Consider the following 17,575-nt stretch of genomic DNA (forward strand, 5'->3'; position numbering starts at 1 on the left):
TGACATCTAGAAATATCTGTGCCAAAGATATCAGACAGCTGTGTTCCCGCTCTCAGGGACCTGAGTCCAGGGTTGCAAAAACCCCTTTACTGGAAATGACAGGACAGCGCCCACAACTTCTCTGGTTGCCAGTCCTCTTGGCGCAGAGCTTGACTGGTGGAGAGGCACTGGCCGGGGGAGCAGTGAGGCCCAGGTTACGCAAGATTGGTTCTGAAGGGCTGAGGCCCCCTCTCAGACCTGAGGGGAAGCGTTCCCATGCCGCAGATTCATTTCTTCCTTCTTTTTTTCACTAAAAATATATATCGTGTCCATATAGGAGCTAGTGGAAAAATGTTCATCTCTACCTCTTTTCTATACTCTGCACGTGTGCTAAGTCACTTCAGTCATGTCGACCACAGCCCGCCAGGCTCCTCTGTCTATGGGGATTCCCCAGGCAAGAACACTAGAGTGGGTTGCCATGCTGTCCTCCAAGGGATCTTCCTGACTCAGGGATTGAACCCGAGACTCATGTCTCCTTCATTGGCAGGCAGGTTCTTTACCACTAGCCCCACCTGGGAAGCCCTTTCTGTTCTCCAAGAATGACCAATTAAATATATAATCCCCAACATTTTAGGAGATGAGGGTGGTGTGTATACAACAAGTAGGAGAAGAAGCTTAAGACAATCCATTGTCCAGGATGAAAGTCATCTATTCCATCAGACCTTAATGCAGACATGGAACCCTTTGATTCTGTTGCCCTGGTGCAGGGGGCTTGATTGCTGTTCATGGTCACATTCACCTGCAGACAGTATTCACCTGCAGACAGTATAGCCAGAGCTTTGAGGTCAATAGATTTCTATGAAGTACACACACACACACACACACACACACATACACACACACAGTTTGTGAGGCAGATTATTAAAAAAATATCTTCGAGTTTGTTTATGCCTCCCTGTATCCACTTGAACAATTCCCTACCATTCTTTTTATTTATTTGTTTTTATTTTTTAAACCATTTACAATGTTGTGTTACTTTCAGATACACAGCAAAGTGATTCAATTTTATATATGTACATATTCTCTTTCAGATTAGTTTCCATTATAGGTTATTGTAAGATATTGACTGTAGTCCCCTGTGCTATACTGTAGGTCCTTGTTTATCTATTTTACATATAGTAATATATTTATATGTTAATCCCAAACTCCTAATTTATCTCTCCCCCTCACCCCCCGGCCACAGAGTAATTCCTTCTCCCCTTTCCCTGCCCCTACACAGGGAATGTGGGGCTTCCCTGATAGCTCAGTTGGTAAAGAATCCACCTGCAATGCAGGAGACACTGGTTCAATTCCTGGGTCAGGAAGATCCACTGGAAAAGGGATAGGCTACCCACTCCAGTATTCTTGGGCTTCCCTTGTGGCTCAGCTGGTAAAGAATGCACCTGCGATGCGGGAGACCTGAATTCAATCCCTGTTGGGAAGATCTCCTGGAGAAGGGAAAGGCTACCCACTCCAGTGTTCTGGCCTGGAGAATCCCATGGACTATATAGTCCATGTAGTCACAAGAGTTGGACATGACTGAGTGACTTTCACTTCCACTTCCACAGAGGGTATTCAGGAATACGCAACACCCTCCTCACACAAAAGTCTACCAAAGAATCCAGTTCCTGAGCTTGGCCACCACGCCTGTAAAGGGCAACCAAGTCCATGGCCTTGAACACACCTAGCACACCCTCAGCCCAGCCTGCCAGCTGCCCCCTTAGCCACCGCATCCCTGCCCTTGGCCTGCCCCCTCTCCCAGCCCTGCAGGGGGACCCCCCCAGGCCAGCCGGTAGGAACCGGGGACCCTCGCCCCCACACTGACCGCCTGCACTTGGCCTGCCACTCGGACTTGCCTTGCAGACCCGTGCTTGGTGCTCGTGCTCATTTCCAGGTTCGCGGACTTGGAGCAGCGTGGGAAGGCTAAGTGAGGAGAGTCGGGAGCCCCTTCTCACCCCACAAATGATAGTCAGGCTGAAGGCTGGGAGTGTCCCAGTAGAGCCCCTGTTTGGTGGTCGTGGAGATGAGGAAGCCATCCCTGGATGCTCTGAGAACTAAGGCCTCTGGGGTCAGAGAAACTCAGAGGGTCCAGGGGCCTCGGGGGCTTGTCTCAGCATCCTCCTGAGGAACTCAGGGGTCAGGCTCACCCAGTGTACAGCCCCGACCCCAGCCCTTGAGAAGGGGGAGGAGGTGTGTGAGCTGTGTTACCAGGTTGCTGGGGGGCCGGTATGGGAGCCCCACCTCCACTCCAGTCCATAATGACAACACTGTTGAGTCCGTTCTGCTAGCCGTTGCTTTCCAGGCCTGCAACATGCTTGACTTGTGCATGTGAATCAAGTGGCGGGGGTCCAGACCCTCCCTTCCCTCCCCCTCCCTCCCCCCCTCCTCCCTGGCTGCCTCCCCACCGAGCAGAGATGCTGTTCACTCTAATTCTGCTCCAGGCCAGGCACCTTTCACTCGGAATCTTAGGGGCTGTGGGGTTCAACCACTCTAACTGTTTCGCTTCAAACTTTCCTCATGCTCGGAGGAGAGAATGAATCAAGAGTCAAAGCTGGCCCAGCAGACCCTCCCCGTCTAGCCTGCTGCCCCTTGCCCAGTCACTCCAGAGCTCTGGCTGTTTGCACTGGGTTAATTCAGAGATGCAGTGTTCAATGCTGGCTGGCTCAGCTCCTTCCTGGAGAATTAAGGTGAAGAGCATTGACCCAGGATACTTCCCTTGGTTGGGCCCTGCTTTCTGGGCATGAGCTCGTTTTCCTGTGTGCCCACCGTCTACACCTGGCACCCCTTACTCCACCTACCCACCTGCTGCTGCCTGCTGCCTACCTGGCTGGGCCCTCTGCCACCCTTCCCCTGCCTCCCCCCACCATGGGCCTCCCTCCTGCCTGCCTGCTGCAGGGGCCTGATCTGGGCTCCTGCCCCATCCCACCTGCATTTGTCCCCTCCTTCTTCTTCCCAGAATCACAGGCATGGCTTGCAACCCCTCCCTCCCAGAGCCGCAGCTCCCTCCTGCCCCCACACCCAGTGTGTTCCCTTAATTTGCCTCCGGGTGGAGCTGAAGGGCCAGATATCGAAAAAATCCCAGCTATGGATCTGGAAAGAGAGCCCCCGGGGCCCAGACAGGGCCGCCTCTGAGGGGACTGGAGGGGGTCAGCTTAGTCCTGCCCACCAGAGCACGCCCAGAGTCTGCCCCAGACTCACAGCAGCCCAGGGCCCAGGCGGTAATGTGCAGAAAGAAGTCTCCTTATCACACACACAGACAGCACTCTCCCTCCCTCTTTCTCTTTCCTTGTCTTCTTCAGGCTTCTCAGTCCTTTCCCTCCCCCCGGCGTCTTCTCCTGGTCCTTTTACTTTCTGCCCTCATTCTGCTTCATCTTTGTGGCTCATCGGACCTGCCAGAGTCCCCCGAGTGAGCAGTGCCTGCCCCACATGGGCCCTCGAAGCTCTCAAAGATCTTGAGTTCTGATTCAGACCAGCTGGGCCAGCTGAGGAGGCTTGGTCTGTGGTGGTGGAAACATGTCCAAGGAGCTGTCTTCCGCAGCACGTTCTTCTGGGTGGCGGAACTGCGTGGGAGCTTTGCCCTTCCTGCCAGCTCGCCTGCGTGTTTGCAGGAGGCCACTGTGCCGAGGGCAGTCAGGCTGGGCAGGGACAGAGAACTCGCCTGCTGCTGAGCTGGCAGCAGGGGCACCTGCCCAGGCAGGGCGCACCACTCCTCCTGAGCCACTGGCCACCAGGTCTAGAGCCCTCAGAGGGATGCGGTCTGTGGACCAGGACTGGTGGCTCAGGGGTCCTTTAGGGACTTTGATCAGTGGAGACTCCTGGCATGGGAAGGTTCCGAGATTGCAGTGTTCCAGGCATCTTCCTGCATATCTGAGAGTTTGCTTAAGAGGACCAGGCTGAATCCTGGCAGGCCAAGCCAGCTGGCAGCATTTCAGACAGCTCAGGCTTTTCTTGTTCCTTCTCTTTCTTTCTCCTCCCTCTAGAAAAACAAGTGTCTGTCCCATCGCTCATAGCACAACGGGGAGGATAGGCACAGTCATCCATGACTCAGTGAAAGTACCGTATCACGCTCAGAAAGTCCAGGTGGGAAGAGTCAGGCACCCTCTCTCTCTCTCTCCACCACCTCCATCTCTGGGCTCTGGACCCTCGGCCAGGCAGGCACCACCCCTGTGGTTTTCCACCAAAGGGCAACTTCATGCTGCAGCTCTGGGCACAGAGGTGGGCATGCGGCAGGGTGCTTGGGGGAGGAGACCGGCCAGGCCCTGACTGTGGCCCCCTTCCCACTCTCAGATGCTGGCGACATGATCGAGATGCAGGGCTTTGGGCCCAGCCTGCCGGCCTGGCACCTACAGCCCCTATGCAGCCAGGGCTCCTCCTGCCTCTCCTGCTCCACCAGCAGCTCCCCATATGCGCCCCCCAGCCACTGCAGCTGTGTGCCCGACCGGTGAGTGGGCCTATGCGTCCGAGTGTGTGTGTCAGTTTGGGCCTGTGTCACTTGCCTGACATGGGGTGGTCTTGAGTTGGACACACCTGGCTTCTAATTTCACTTCTGTTCCTCACGTGGCTCTGCCAAGTCACTGAGTCTCTCTGAGCTCCTATGTTCCTGAGCCTCAGTTTCCTCATCTGTGAAATGGGGATAATACCGCCTGTTCCCTAAGGTACCTGTGAGCACTGAATGAGGTATACAACGCACATGAGTGCCCAGAGCTGTGCCTGGCACTGGGCAAGTATACTGCTCGGTATCTGGAGCTCCTCTTCCCGGGTGGACCTGGATCCCGCTGTCAGGCTGACGTCTGAGAATGCTTCAGCAGGTGTCTGGGCGTCTGCCATGTTACCAGGAACACTGTGTGCATGGCATTTGTGAGAGGGCCATGTGCCCACCCTTGATGCTTTCACTGGCTGCTTTTTCACCTGTAACTTCATCCTAACCCTGTTACGCCTGTTGACCCTCAGATGGCTCTCTCCATTTTCACACGAAGACACCAAGATATACTAACGCAAAGTTAGTTGCCCAAGATCCCTGGGGTGGTTGGGGACCAGGCTGGGCCCCCAGCAGCTCTACCCAGAGTAGCTGGCAAGGCCAGGGAGCCCTTGACACGTTCCCGGGCTGTAGATCCTGCTCCCTGTACCACCCAAGCTCCTCACCTGCCCCCTGAGCCTGAAGGTCCTCCCTCTTTAGTCCTCCCGCCGGAGGAGCAGCCCTGAGTCAGGCTGATCCCACAGGTTGCCCCTCAGGCTGCTGTGTGAGAGCATGAAGAGGCAGATCGTGTCCCGGGCCTTCTACGGCTGTGAGTGTGGGGTGAGGTGGGGCCACCGGGGGGGGGGGGGGGGCGGGCACTGGGACACGGGGTCACAGCCTCCCGGCCCCCCCGGCCCCCAGGGCTGGCCTACTGCCGCCACCTGTCCACCGTCCGCACCCACCTGTCGGCGCTGGTGCATCACAGCATCGTCCCGCCCGCCCGGCCCCCGGGGGCCTCGGGGGGCCTCACCAAGGACGTGTGGAGCAAGTATCAAAAGGATGCAAAGGTGCGTGCTCTGGGATGCCAGGCTCCGGGGTGGCTGGGCAGGAGGCTGCAATGAGAGCCGCCCATCATGCTCTGCGAGTGGCTGTCACAGACCAAATGGGCGTTTGGGTGAAACGTGGTGCAGGCTTGGAGGTGACGGGCCAGGACGGATGGCCGTGGAGTACGGGGGTCACGGTGGAGTCTCGGACAACCAGGCCTGTGGTCTCCACGGGAAAGAGACCAGACAGGGAGTCTTCTCTGCTTCTGCGTGGAGACCCTCTGCATCTCTCCAGGCTCCTTTCCTGCCCTGGAGGGGTTGAAGTAGATCTTCCTACAGTTTCGGGGTGGTGCATGGATGTGACAGTCCCAGAACCATCCCTGGCCCCAGCCCCGGCTCTCCAGCGCATGGGGTCGCCCAGCCGGCCCATACAGTCTTGCCTCCCTGGGTCCCTCAGAACTATAAGGAGCTGGAGCTGCTGCGGCAGGTCTACTATGGAGGCGTGGAGCACGAGATCCGCCAGGACGTCTGGCCATTCCTGCTTGGCCACTACAAGTTTGGCATGAGCAAGAAGGAGATGGAGCAGGTGAGGGGGAGGATGGGGGCACAGGTGGGGAGAGCCAAGCCAGGGGAACCCGGGGAGTGGAGGGGCGCCTCAGAAACCTCGGTCTCTTCCTAGCCCGAAAGATACAGGGCAGAGTGGTGCCGCCATCCTCACCCCCGGGCCCGGCCCAAGTCTCCGGCTGTCCCGGGAGGACGGCCGCCGAGGGGGGCCTGGTGCGCCCCTCCCCCCCACGGTCACGCTGTGGTCTGAGCACAGGTGGACACAGTGGTGGCAGCGAGGTACCAGCGGGTGTTGGCGGAGTGGAAGGCCTGCGAGGTGGTGGTGAGGCAGCGGGAGCGGGAGGCTCACCCAGCCACACTCACCAAGTTCTCCTCGGGCAGCAGCATCGACAGCCACGTGCAGCGCCTCGTCCACCGAGACTCCACCATCAGCAATGACGTGAGCCCGACGGGACCGGGGTCCGGGGCGGGGCCACCGGCACTGTGGGCCTGACCTCTGGTGCTCGCGGGCAGTGGGGCCCTGGAGCACACGCCTCCACATGCCCGTGTGTCTCGTTTCCTTGCACTGAAAGATGGGATGACGGCCCCCCTACTGCCTGTTTGGCGTATTGTGTTCTGTCCTAATGGACTAGCAGAGGAGGGTGGATTTATGGGGAATTAGGGAGGCCCTCCTTCTCTGGGGCTTCCCTGGTGGCTGAGACAGTGAAGAATCTGTCTGCAATGCAGGAGACGCAGGTGTGATCCCTGGAGAAGGAAACGGCAGCCCACTCCAGTATTCTTGCCTGGAGAACTCCATGGACAGAGGAGCCTGGCAGGCTGCAGTCCATGTGGTTGCAAAGAGTCAGATACGACTGAGCGACTAATACTTCAACACTTTTCCCTCTTTGTAGAGAGACCTCAAGGCTAGGATTGGGTCTCCCTGGGTTCCAGTCCTAAGTCCACTAGTGACAGGATGAGTGACTTCTCTTCCCATCTCTGGGGCTCAGTGCCCCCTCTCAGCTCCTCTGATTATAGAGGCTTCTCCTAGAGCTGAGACTGGGGGTGGGTGTGCACTTGGAGCAGTCCTATCTCATAGAGTTGGCCATGAGAAGCCAGTTCAGAGCCTGTGTGGTTCTTCCCATATCACCCCTGACTTGTAGGTGAACATCAAGTCCCAATCTATGGCTGCTGGGCACAACTAGAACTGAAAAGTTTCAGTTTTTAGGACATTCTTTTATTAACTAATTTTTTTTTCTTTAAGACTGCCTCTCTAGATAATGTATATTCTTGTTACTTAACTCCTATTAACTGAAAACTCAAGTTGGAGCAAGACTTAAAAAGAAATATAACTGCCGAGGCATCCTCTCCTTTCCATGGTCTTTGTTCTGAATCCCATGTTTGTGAACAGATTCTCTTTCTGCTTCGGGTTTTGTTAAACCCCGAGTCTGAACCAGTGCCCCAGCTGCTTAGCTTGTGGACACAAGTAGCCTTTCTCACAGGCACTAATCTAACAGCACTTTGTGCTTCTTGCCCAAAGTGAAAACTCCTTTTAAGCATCCCTTCCCTCCATAGTCCAAATAGAAAAATGAGACAGAACCGTCCAGATATGTCTTCTTCTTTTCCCTGTGACTTGTCTGTGGGAGTGTATGGACCGTTCCCCAGTCAGTAGAACATGTTTCTTTTTTCCTTCTTCCTTCTCCTCAGCTTATCCTCAGCTAATCTAACTGATGAGGTACTTGCTAGAGAGGTTTCCTGCCTTGTTCTACTACTGCACGCTCAGTCCTGAAAATAAGGAAGAACTCGTTTTTCCTAACACCTCCAGCCTGCTACGTCCCCGGGCTGCCCCAGAGGCCACACCACGACACTGTGGAAGCTGTCCCGGCCCGAGGCAGCCCATGACGGCTGTGTTTGTAGAGGCTCACTTACTCACACTGGCCATCAAGTGTCCAGGCCTCCGTCCTCCTTCTTCCCTTCACACTTTTTCTCACCAACGTGAGGCCAGATGGGGCTGGAGACGGCATTTTCATGTTTTCCCGGAGCCTGATCAGCTGGGTCGGGGGGTTGGGGGGTGTTGTTTGGCCCTCCCCGCTGGGGAGGCAGTGCTGGGGAGCCATAGGGTGGGAGTGGGGATGTAAGGAGAATTGTGTCCCTTTTGGTTCTGACCCTGGAAGAGAGGCTGAGCTGAGGGTGGTGCCAGAGGGCAGGCATGAGCCCCACTGTCTTCACGCCCCCCCTGTCCAACAGGTGTTTGTCTCTGTGGATGACCTGGAGCCTCCAAGGCCCCCGGGACCTGAAGACCCCAGACCAGAGGCTGAGCTGGGGGCAGAGGCAGGGCCCACAGGCATGGCCATGGTGGAGCAGCAGTCGGTAGAGTTCGACTCTCCAGACTCAGGCCTGCCTTCCTCCCGCAACTACTCCATGACCTCGGGCATCCAGTCGAGCATAGACGAGGGCCAGATGGGCTTTGAGGAGGACGACGGTGCTGGGGAGGAAGGCTCTGCTGAGATGGTTCCCGAAGCCCAGGTCTCCGAGCCCCAAGAACCCGGCCAGGAGAAGGCCTCGAGGGCCAGCGAGCTGGAGCCGGGAGAGGAGCTCGCGGCCGTGTGCGCCGCTGCCTACACTGTATGTGCTCGTTCCCCAGGCATTGTTCTCAGCGGCCCCAGAGGCAGGGGACAGCGGGGTGGCCTGGACTGTCCTGGAGGGGAGCACTGGGCCCCTCCCTCAGCAGACACTCAGGACTCTGTGCTCCGAGGCCTTGGCTCCCTGCCCGCGCTGTGTTCCTTTATTCGGGCATCACCTCTGGCCCTTGACTTACCCCTGAGGGCCCTCCACTCTTCTAGATAGAATTACTGGACACCGTGGCCTTAAACCTGCATCGCATAGACAAGGACGTGCAGCGATGTGACCGCAACTACTGGTACTTCACACCCCCCAACCTCGAGCGGCTCCGAGACATCATGTGCAGGTGCCACTGGGGGCCGGGCTGGGCGGGGGGCGGGGACCCTGCTCTCTGCAACGTAAGGTCCAGCAGTGCCCTGCTCCCCGGCCCTGTGCCCGTCTCATGATCGACTCCCTAGTCTGTGTGTCCCCCCTCCTGTCATTCTTGAGGCCTTTCAGATCTCAGCTTTAGCCATGCTTCTCCAGGAAGCCTCAGCTGGTCCCCACCAGCACGTTGGGGGTGGTGATGGCTTGTCCCATCTCTCCCCGAGGGCCTGGAGAACAGTGGCTGTGGATGGTTCAGTATAGCACTCCAGTGCTTCAGGGTGGAGGAAAGGCTGACCTCTGGGTAGCCGACTGGTCTAGGGGTCATCTCCCCAGGAGTCCCCAAAGGGAGGGGAGGACAGTGCACAGCCACAGAGACCCCCTGCTGTTTCAGCTATGTGTGGGAGCATCTGGACGTGGGCTACGTGCAGGGCATGTGTGACCTGCTGGCACCTCTCCTGGTCGTCCTGGACAATGGTGAGGAGAGGGCGGTGGGACTGGGCCTGGGCCGATCCAAGCTGGGGAAAGGAACGGGATGGCGTGGTCTGCATGGGGGTAGGGAACGTGAGCCAGCTCTGCCCCCCCTCCCTGCCAGCCTCACGCCCACCTCCCCCACAGACCAGCTGGCCTACAGCTGTTTCAGCCACCTCATGAAGAGGATGAGCCAGAACTTCCCCAATGGGGGTGCCATGGACGCCCACTTTGCTAACATGCGCTCCCTTATCCAGGTGAGATCCGCAGCGAGCGGGGGCGTGTGATAGGGCAGAGCTGGGCTTGTTCATTATCCACGGGAGGCTGGGGAGCGCTCCCAAAATGTGTTTTATGTATAAGCTTAGTTTCTTTCATTGAAAAATAAAAACCAGGAGAAGGAAATGGCAACCCACTCCAGTATTCTTGCCTGGAAAAGTCCATGGACAGAGGAGCCTGGAGGGCTGTGGTCCATGGGGTCACATGACTGAGCACGCCATGCATGAGGGTGGAGGGAGACAGGTTGTAGCAATAAACTGGTAGAACTAAAAAATAACTAAAAATAAAAACCCAAAACCCCATCATTTTCAACCTTACCAGTTGAGGAGGAGTGTTGGTGTATGAATGCTTATGCTTGTGAGCGTTCTGGCGAGTAGTGTGGCCAATGATGAAATCACCCAGAAAATGGCATCATTCCAAAGAGGACATCCCAGAGAAATGGGTGGGGCTGCAGGGTACAGCCCTGCCCTGGGAGAGAGACAGGAGGGGCAGATGCAGCTGCCAGGGGGGCACCTGAGGGGCCTGGGGGTGGGGAACACAGGGCGCTGGGGACAGTGCCCACACCTATTCAGTCCAGCGCCCTTTCTCCATTCAAACCAGATCCTGGACTCAGAGCTGTTTGAACTCATGCATCAGAATGGAGACTACACCCACTTCTACTTCTGTTACCGCTGGTTCCTGCTGGATTTTAAGAGAGGTGAGAGGTGGGCTGGAGGGCAGGCCTGGGGTCGGGGCAGTGGGACATCCCCAGAGTCACTGCTTCTCAACCCACACCGCAGTGTGGAACCCCTCTGAGGAGCCCTGGTCCTCACCAAGCCCCGGACTTACTAAGTGTGGTGACTTTAAAAGCCATTAGGTGAATCCACAGTGTAGCCCTGGTTGAAAATAACCCAAAGGCAATGGTTTTCAGAACTGTTTTCAAACCAAGTCCTCCTGAGCACCAAAGCCTATAGAAGTAGAGCTACTCTAGTGTGATGTGGCCTCCACGGGAGGCCAGGGTGCAGGAACGACCACGGAGGAGGGCGGGGCTTACCCAGCTCCAGTGGTGCGATTGTGCGTGGTACCTGTAAGAGGAAGGGCGGGGCCTTGCCTGGGAGCCACCCTCTCCACCGGGCCCTGCGGTGGACTGGTCCTGGAACCCGGGCCCTGAAGCTCTGTCTCCGCACGAGGCGACCGGTGGCGGCCAGGCCCAGTCTCAGCCCCCTCGCCATCCCCAGAGCTGCCGTACGAGGATGTGTTCGCTGTGTGGGAGGTGATCTGGGCGGCCCGGCAGATCTCCTCGGAGCACTTTGTCCTATTCATCGCCCTGGCCCTGGTGGAGACCTACCGAGAGATCATCCGCGACAACAACATGGACTTCACCGACATCATCAAGTTCTTCAACGGTAGGAGCCATCAGCTGTGCCGGCTGCCCCTGCAGGGCTGTTGGCGGGGGCGGGGGCCTCTACCCCTGGTCTGGGCAGGGTAGAGGGTGTCTTAGGAATACTGGCCGGCCCGTAAGGGAATGTCAGGAGTCCAGGCGGAAATAGAGCCGGGTGGGCGGACCCCGGGCTCCTCCCGGACTGCTGCCCCCACCCCCCCTCAGTTATCCATGTCTCCCCCAGAGCGGGCTGAGCATCACGACGCCCAGGAGATCCTGAGGATCGCCCGGGACCTAGTCCACAAGGTGCAGACGCTCATAGAGAACAAGTGAGGCCGCGGCCAGGAGGCAGCCGCCCGCCAGAGCCTGGGCTCCCGGCCCCGGGGCCCCATGGCAGCGAGGTGCAGGGGCGGTGCAGCCAAGACTGCCCCAGCCCCCAGCCCCCAAGCCTGCCCCACTGTGTTCTAACAAAGTGCTTGTGAGCCTGGGATCTGACTCCGGGCAGTGCTGGCCCCGCCGGGCAGCTCAGGGGCCAGAAGGCCCTAAGGTCAGGGCTGGGAAGGGAGGGGTCAGCCTCAGGGAATGACTGCCTTGGGGGACACCTACTCTGCTCCCCTCCCAAATACCTGGGGACAGCCCCACTGCCACTGGCATCCTGAGCCTGGACAGCTCCCTGTGGCCTCCCTGGGGCCCTGTAGACTTAGGAGGGCTGTGGTTGCCTGGGCCCCAGCTGGGTGGATTGAGGGGACCCGGGGCTGTATCTCTTCTGAGAGCCCCTCTGCAGGCCCAGTGCCTGTGCACACACCAGCCCCAACGGGGGTAGGAGGAACAGCTGCCAGTCTGGGTGTGTGTCCTGGATGCAGGAGACCTGGGCTGTAGCCCAGGCCCTCCCCTGAGACTGCGGGACAGCCCAACAACATGGGCCCTGGTGGGAACAACCCACCTTAGCAGCACTGCCACTGCCTTTGGCCACCCGAGGTGACCCCGTGCACCATCCCCCACCCGCCAAGCCTGCACAGTGCACCCACGTGTATCTGTACAGTGTCACTCAGCACCCTGCTCCTGCTTCGTGTGTTAGATGCATCCCTGAAAACTGTGTGAGCGATGCTTTCGCCAGCAGAATGACCTGGAATGTGGCAGAAGCACCTGCACAGGAACCCCAGGGTGATTCTTTTAAGGAGGCGGTCCTTTCATGGCCTCCTCTCAGGAACAGGCTCTGGAGCCCCAGGCAGCCCACCATCTGTTCCCGGCATCTGCCGAGTCCCTGAGGTGAAGGGGAGGGTGCTTGGATCTCCCCAGTCTGTTCTTGGCAAGAAGCAAGGCTCGCTCTTCCTTTCCACATGCTTCTCAGGATGCCGAGGATGCTAGAGACCCAGGAACCCCCTTGGAGGAGCCTCACTCACAAATGTGCTAGGGGGGCCCCAGCTCCTGACCCCAGGCAGACCTAGTCATACCGCTTGCTCCGTCATCCCCACTGCCCCTCTCTTCAGTACAAGCAGGATGGTCCTTGTTCTGGGGCCAGGAGGCTGCTCTGCCACAGGGGCTGGGCCTGCCCAGCAATCACTGAGGTCTGGAGACTTCCTGCATTTGAGAAACGTGGGAAAGAGCCCAGCAACCCCTCTGCATCCCACACAATCTCCCTAGCCCCGGGCACTGCACAGCCTGTTTAGGGGCAGCCTGCCCCATTGCCCACCTGTCGCTCATGAGTCCTTGGCCTCCACCAAGTATGGTGGCCGTTGTGTGCCTGCCTTAGTGACTCTGGTTTTGTGAGGAGCAGAATGTGTATGTTTTTTGGCTCAGAAACTATACTCTTCAGTGTAACAGACCAATAAACACAGCATTTGGCAATGCTCGAGGCTCTGGTGGCTATTTGTGGGCTGGCACTGGACAGTGAGTGACTGTGTGTGCTGGGGAATTCTGTAAGCTCCACGACTGAACAGTAAAGAGGACTAGCTCCACAAGGCCAGGATGGTGAAAAAAGAGAGAGAACCAAGGTTTCCAGAAGTGAGGGACGCTGGTGGTGGAATGGTTGAAGGTGAGAGCCAGACTCAAGTACCTGGAGAGAACCTTTGGGGGGACCTCACCCCAGAGCCAGCAGTCCTGAGCAATGGCCTCTCCAGCCTCTGGATGCATGTGGGTCCCTGCCTGCCTTCCTGACTGGCTACAGGGATGAGCTGGAGCTCAACTGGGAATTTACAAGACCTCCCAGCCCCTCTAGCCAGTGGGAAAGGCCCCTGCCCTTCTGGCCGTGGCTCCTCCTGCCCACTGAGCACTGTCTTCCAGATGCCTGCTTCAGGTGGGAGTGGGGAGGAAGGTAGTGGCAGGAGAGGTCAAACTCAGGAATGGAAAGAGCTGGACTAAACAGCAGGTTCCTGTCCACCTGCCCCACCTCAGGGGGCCAGCCCGTCACCCATAGTTCCCCGCAGAGGGCATGTCGTCTGGTATAGAGGACACTAGCTTTCTGGGGATTAGGGTCTACTGTCAAAGTTGTCAGAGTTTTCCAGGCAAAGAAACCAGCTGACATCAGTAACTCTGGGACCAGGACCTTATAAATAAGCCCCTCAAGGGGAACATTCCCCACCCCCAAGCTGACCGTGTAGCCCGGAGTGATCAGAATTCCCCGTTAAAACATCTATTCAGATAAACACTCTTACCAAAGTGGGTGTAGAAGAAATATATGTGCTATACTTACTCAGTCATCTCCAACTCTTTATGACCCCGTGGACTGCAGCCTGCCAGGCTCCTCTGTCCATAGGGATTCTCCAAGCAAGAATACTGGAGTGGGTTGCCATGCCCTCCTCCAGGGGATCTTCCCAACCTAGGGGATTGAACCCAGGTCTCTCGCATTGCAGGCTGATACTTTACCAGCTGAGCACTAGAGAAGCCCAAGAATACTGAAGTGGGTAGCCTATCCCTTCTCCAGCGGATCTTCCCCAACCCAGGAATCAAACTGGGGTCTCCTGCATTGCAGGCGGATTCTTTACCGGCTGAGCCACCAGGGAAGCCCACAGAGGGAATACATCTCAACATAATAAAAGCTATTTTTGACTAAGCCATAGCCAACGTAATACTCAACAGTGAAAAGCTGAAAGCTTTCCCACTAAAATCTGGAAAAAAGATGCCCACTCTCACCTGTTCTATTCAAGAGCATTGGAAGTCCTGGCCACAGCAATCAGAAGAAATTTAAAACATACCCACATTGGAAAAGAAGAGGTAAAATTGTCACTATATGCATGATAACTATATAAAGAGAATCCTAAAGACTCCACACAAAAATACATTCAGCAAGGTAGCAGAGCACAAGATTAACATACAGAAAGCTGTTGCATTTCTTTACAATAACAATGAAATACCAGAAAGTAAAAAAAAAGAAAAAGAAAAATCCTTTTAAAATTGCAACAAAAAAATTAAAATACTTAGGAATAAACCTTACCAAGGAGGTGGAAGACTTATATGCTGAGAACTACAAAACATTGATAAAGGAAACTGAAGATGAGTCAAAGAAACGGAAAGATACCCCATGTTCTTGCATTGGAAGAATTAATATTGTTAAATGGCCATAGTAGCCAAAGCAATCTATAGATTTAATGGGACTTGCTATCAAGTCTCCCAGGACATTTTTCACAGAACTAGGATAAATTATCCTAAAATTTATATGGATCCATAACCCAGAATTGCCAAAGTAATTCCAGCATTGCCAAAGCAATGAGAAAAAAAGGACAGAGCTAGAGGCATTACCCTCCCAGATTTCAGACTACAGACGTCAGACTACAAAGCTACAATAAATCCAAATAGTCTGGTATTGGCACAAAAACAGATATGGAGATCAAGGGAACAGAACAGAGAACCCAGAGATAAACCCACACACCTATGGTCAATTAATCTTCAATAAAGGAGGCAAGAGAATGGAGAAAAGACAGTTTCTTCAGCAAGTGGTTTTGGGAAAGCAAGACAGCACATGTGAATCAAAGAAGTTAGAACACTCCCTTACACTTTACACAAAAATAAACTCCAGATGGCTTAGAGACTTAAATATAAGACATGACACCATAAAACTCCTATAAGAGACCATAGGCAAAATATTCTCTGACACAAATCATACCAATGTTTTCTTAGGTCAGTCTCCCAAAGCAATAGAAATAAAAGCAAAATAAATAGGACTTAATCAAACTTATAAGCTTTTATACAGCAAAGGAAACCATAAACAAAATGAAAATATTTGCAAATGATGCAACCAGTAAGGGCTTAATCTCCAAAATATACAAACAGCTCACACAAGTAAAAAAACAAACAAAAAAAGCCAACCCAATTGAAAAAGGGGCAAAAGACCTAAATACACATTTCTCCAAGACACAGATATGGCCAATAGGCACATGAAAAGATGCTTAACATCACTAAGTATCCAAGAAAAGTTAATCAAAACTGCAATGAGGCCTCACACCAGGCAGAATGCTCATCATTAAAAAGGCTACAAATAGGACTTCCCTGGTGGTCCAGTAGTTAAGAATCAGCTTGCCAATTCAGGGGACATGGGTTCAATTCCTGGTCTGGGAAGATCCCACATCCTGACGAGCATCTAAGCCCACGAGCACCAACTACAGAGCCCTGCAGTGGAGAGCGGCCCCTGCTCTCTGCAACCAGACAAAGCCTGCACGCAGCAGTGAGACACAGCCAAAAAAATGTGTTTTTTAAAAGTCTACAAATAATTTGCTGGAGAGGGTATGGAGAAAGGGGAGCCCTCCTACACTGTTGGTGGGGATGTAATCATAATTTTACATAGTGCTGCCACTATGTAAAACAGTATCCAGATTCCTCAAAAAACTAAAAGTGGAGCTGCCATATGATCCAGCCATCTCACTCCTGGGCACATATCCAGAAAAACCTTTAATTTGAAAAGATACAGGCACCCCTATGTTCCCAGCAGCGCTATTCACAACAGCCAAGACATGGAGGCAACCTAAAGGTCCATGACAGATGAGTGGATAAAGAAGGTGTGGTGCATGTACACAATGGAGTACTATTCAGCCATAGAAAATAATGCCATTTGTAGCAACATGGACTGACCTAGAGATTATCATACTAATTGAAGTCAGAGAAAAATGAATAACATATGCTATGACTTATACACAGAACTTAAAATGATACAGATGAACTTATGTGCAAAACCAACACAGACTCACAGACAACAAACTAAGTTACCAAAGGGGAAAGGGCATGGGGGATGGACAAACTAGTTTGTGATTAGCAGATTCAAATTCTCTCTATATATATAAAATAGAGAACTATAGTCAATATCCTGTAATAAATCATAATGAAAAAGAATATGAAAAGTGTGTGTGTGTACATCTCTGAATTGCTTTTCTGTATACCAGAAATACAGAATTGTAGATGACTCCTCTAAAAACAAAGAAGAAAAAATCCCCTCTGCTGTTGATACCACCTGAAAACTCACCAAAGACCCCTGAGAACTAGCCTGGAAGTGGTTGGTTCCTTCACACACTCCCACCCCTTCTCTGCTCAACCCAGAAGTGCTGGCACTCCCAGACCCCTGGCTGGGCTTTTAGGGCCAGAGGGAACCCCACAGCCAAAATAGGTCAGCTGAGGGCTCGGTGTCAGGAGGGGAAGAGCAGGAAGCATGAGCAGGGTACTCTAGCCTTGAGGATACAGGTCATCACTGCCAGGGGCAGAGTCTTCATCTCTGACCCTCGTGTTGGGCACAGCATCTGACACTGAGGTGTGTTGGGGTTACCTAACCCTGGGTCTTCCCTCAAGTGCAAGTGACCAAACATTTCCTGAAACCACCAGCAGAGGGAACCAGCGTTTCACAAATGAAATGAGCAGGCAGGATTGTTAAGGTAGTGGGGAGGGACACTGGGCTTGGCCCTTCCTGAGATTAGATCTTCAGAGAAGGGGACCTCAAATTATTGATGGCCATCAGGCCCTTCCCCAAGATAACGCCCCACACACCTCAGGCAGACCCACCCCGGGAAGAGAAGGGGGCTGTGGTTTCAGGGAGAGCGGATGGGGCTGGCCTACGGCTTGGCCCAGCTGACTGCTTCCTGATCTTCCTCTCCCTTACCTCCCCACCTGCTGTCCTGCCCCTCCCCCCGCCCCCGATGGCTTACATTTTCTAAACTGGGGAGAAAAGTTGTTGTTATAGGGTCAAAGGTCTTCAAGGCCCAGCTTAGAACATGGCTCTTTGACCCCTGACCTACTTCCTCTTCTTGTTCCTTACCCTGTAAGGACAGCCTTATAGATCACACACACCGACCGTTCCCCCCCCATGACCTGTTCTAACTACAACCCCAAGAGTGCAGCCCCCTCTCAGGAAGCATCAGGCCCTCCTGTGCACAGACCCTCCAGCTTTTGTACTGGAACTTTCTGGAGCTTGGGATCCCCAGCTCCGGAACAGGGACAGGCCCAGGG

General features: G+C 54.6%; 1 protein-coding gene across 4 annotated transcripts in view; it reads left to right on the forward strand.

The window, feature by feature from the left end:
• Window positions 1-12,999, forward strand: part of SGSM2 (small G protein signaling modulator 2) — a 36,103-nt gene extending 23,104 nt beyond the window's left edge. For 2 of the 4 annotated variants that reach the window (XM_070478847.1, XM_070478849.1), the window contains 12 exons: window positions 4,306-4,459; window positions 5,239-5,303; window positions 5,396-5,541; window positions 5,975-6,103; window positions 6,338-6,520; window positions 8,305-8,682; window positions 8,901-9,025; window positions 9,437-9,519; window positions 9,661-9,770; window positions 10,390-10,486; window positions 11,007-11,174; window positions 11,394-12,999. In XM_070478847.1, coding sequence (XP_070334948.1) covers window positions 4,306-4,459; window positions 5,239-5,303; window positions 5,396-5,541; window positions 5,975-6,103; window positions 6,338-6,520; window positions 8,305-8,682; window positions 8,901-9,025; window positions 9,437-9,519; window positions 9,661-9,770; window positions 10,390-10,486; window positions 11,007-11,174; window positions 11,394-11,482 — 1,727 coding nt within the window. In that variant the 3' untranslated portion in view covers window positions 11,483-12,999. The remainder of the gene's footprint in view (window positions 1-4,305; window positions 4,460-5,238; window positions 5,304-5,395; window positions 5,542-5,974; window positions 6,104-6,337; window positions 6,521-8,304; window positions 8,683-8,900; window positions 9,026-9,436; window positions 9,520-9,660; window positions 9,771-10,389; window positions 10,487-11,006; window positions 11,175-11,393) is intronic. The other 2 variants (XM_070478848.1, XM_070478850.1) reach the window with 2 other exon arrangements.
• The last annotated feature ends 4,576 nt before the right edge of the window (window positions 13,000-17,575 follow it).

The sequence above is a fragment of the Odocoileus virginianus genome, chromosome 17, assembly GCF_023699985.2.
Source record: "Odocoileus virginianus isolate 20LAN1187 ecotype Illinois chromosome 17, Ovbor_1.2, whole genome shotgun sequence".
NCBI classification, from domain to species: domain Eukaryota; kingdom Metazoa; phylum Chordata; class Mammalia; order Artiodactyla; family Cervidae; genus Odocoileus; species Odocoileus virginianus.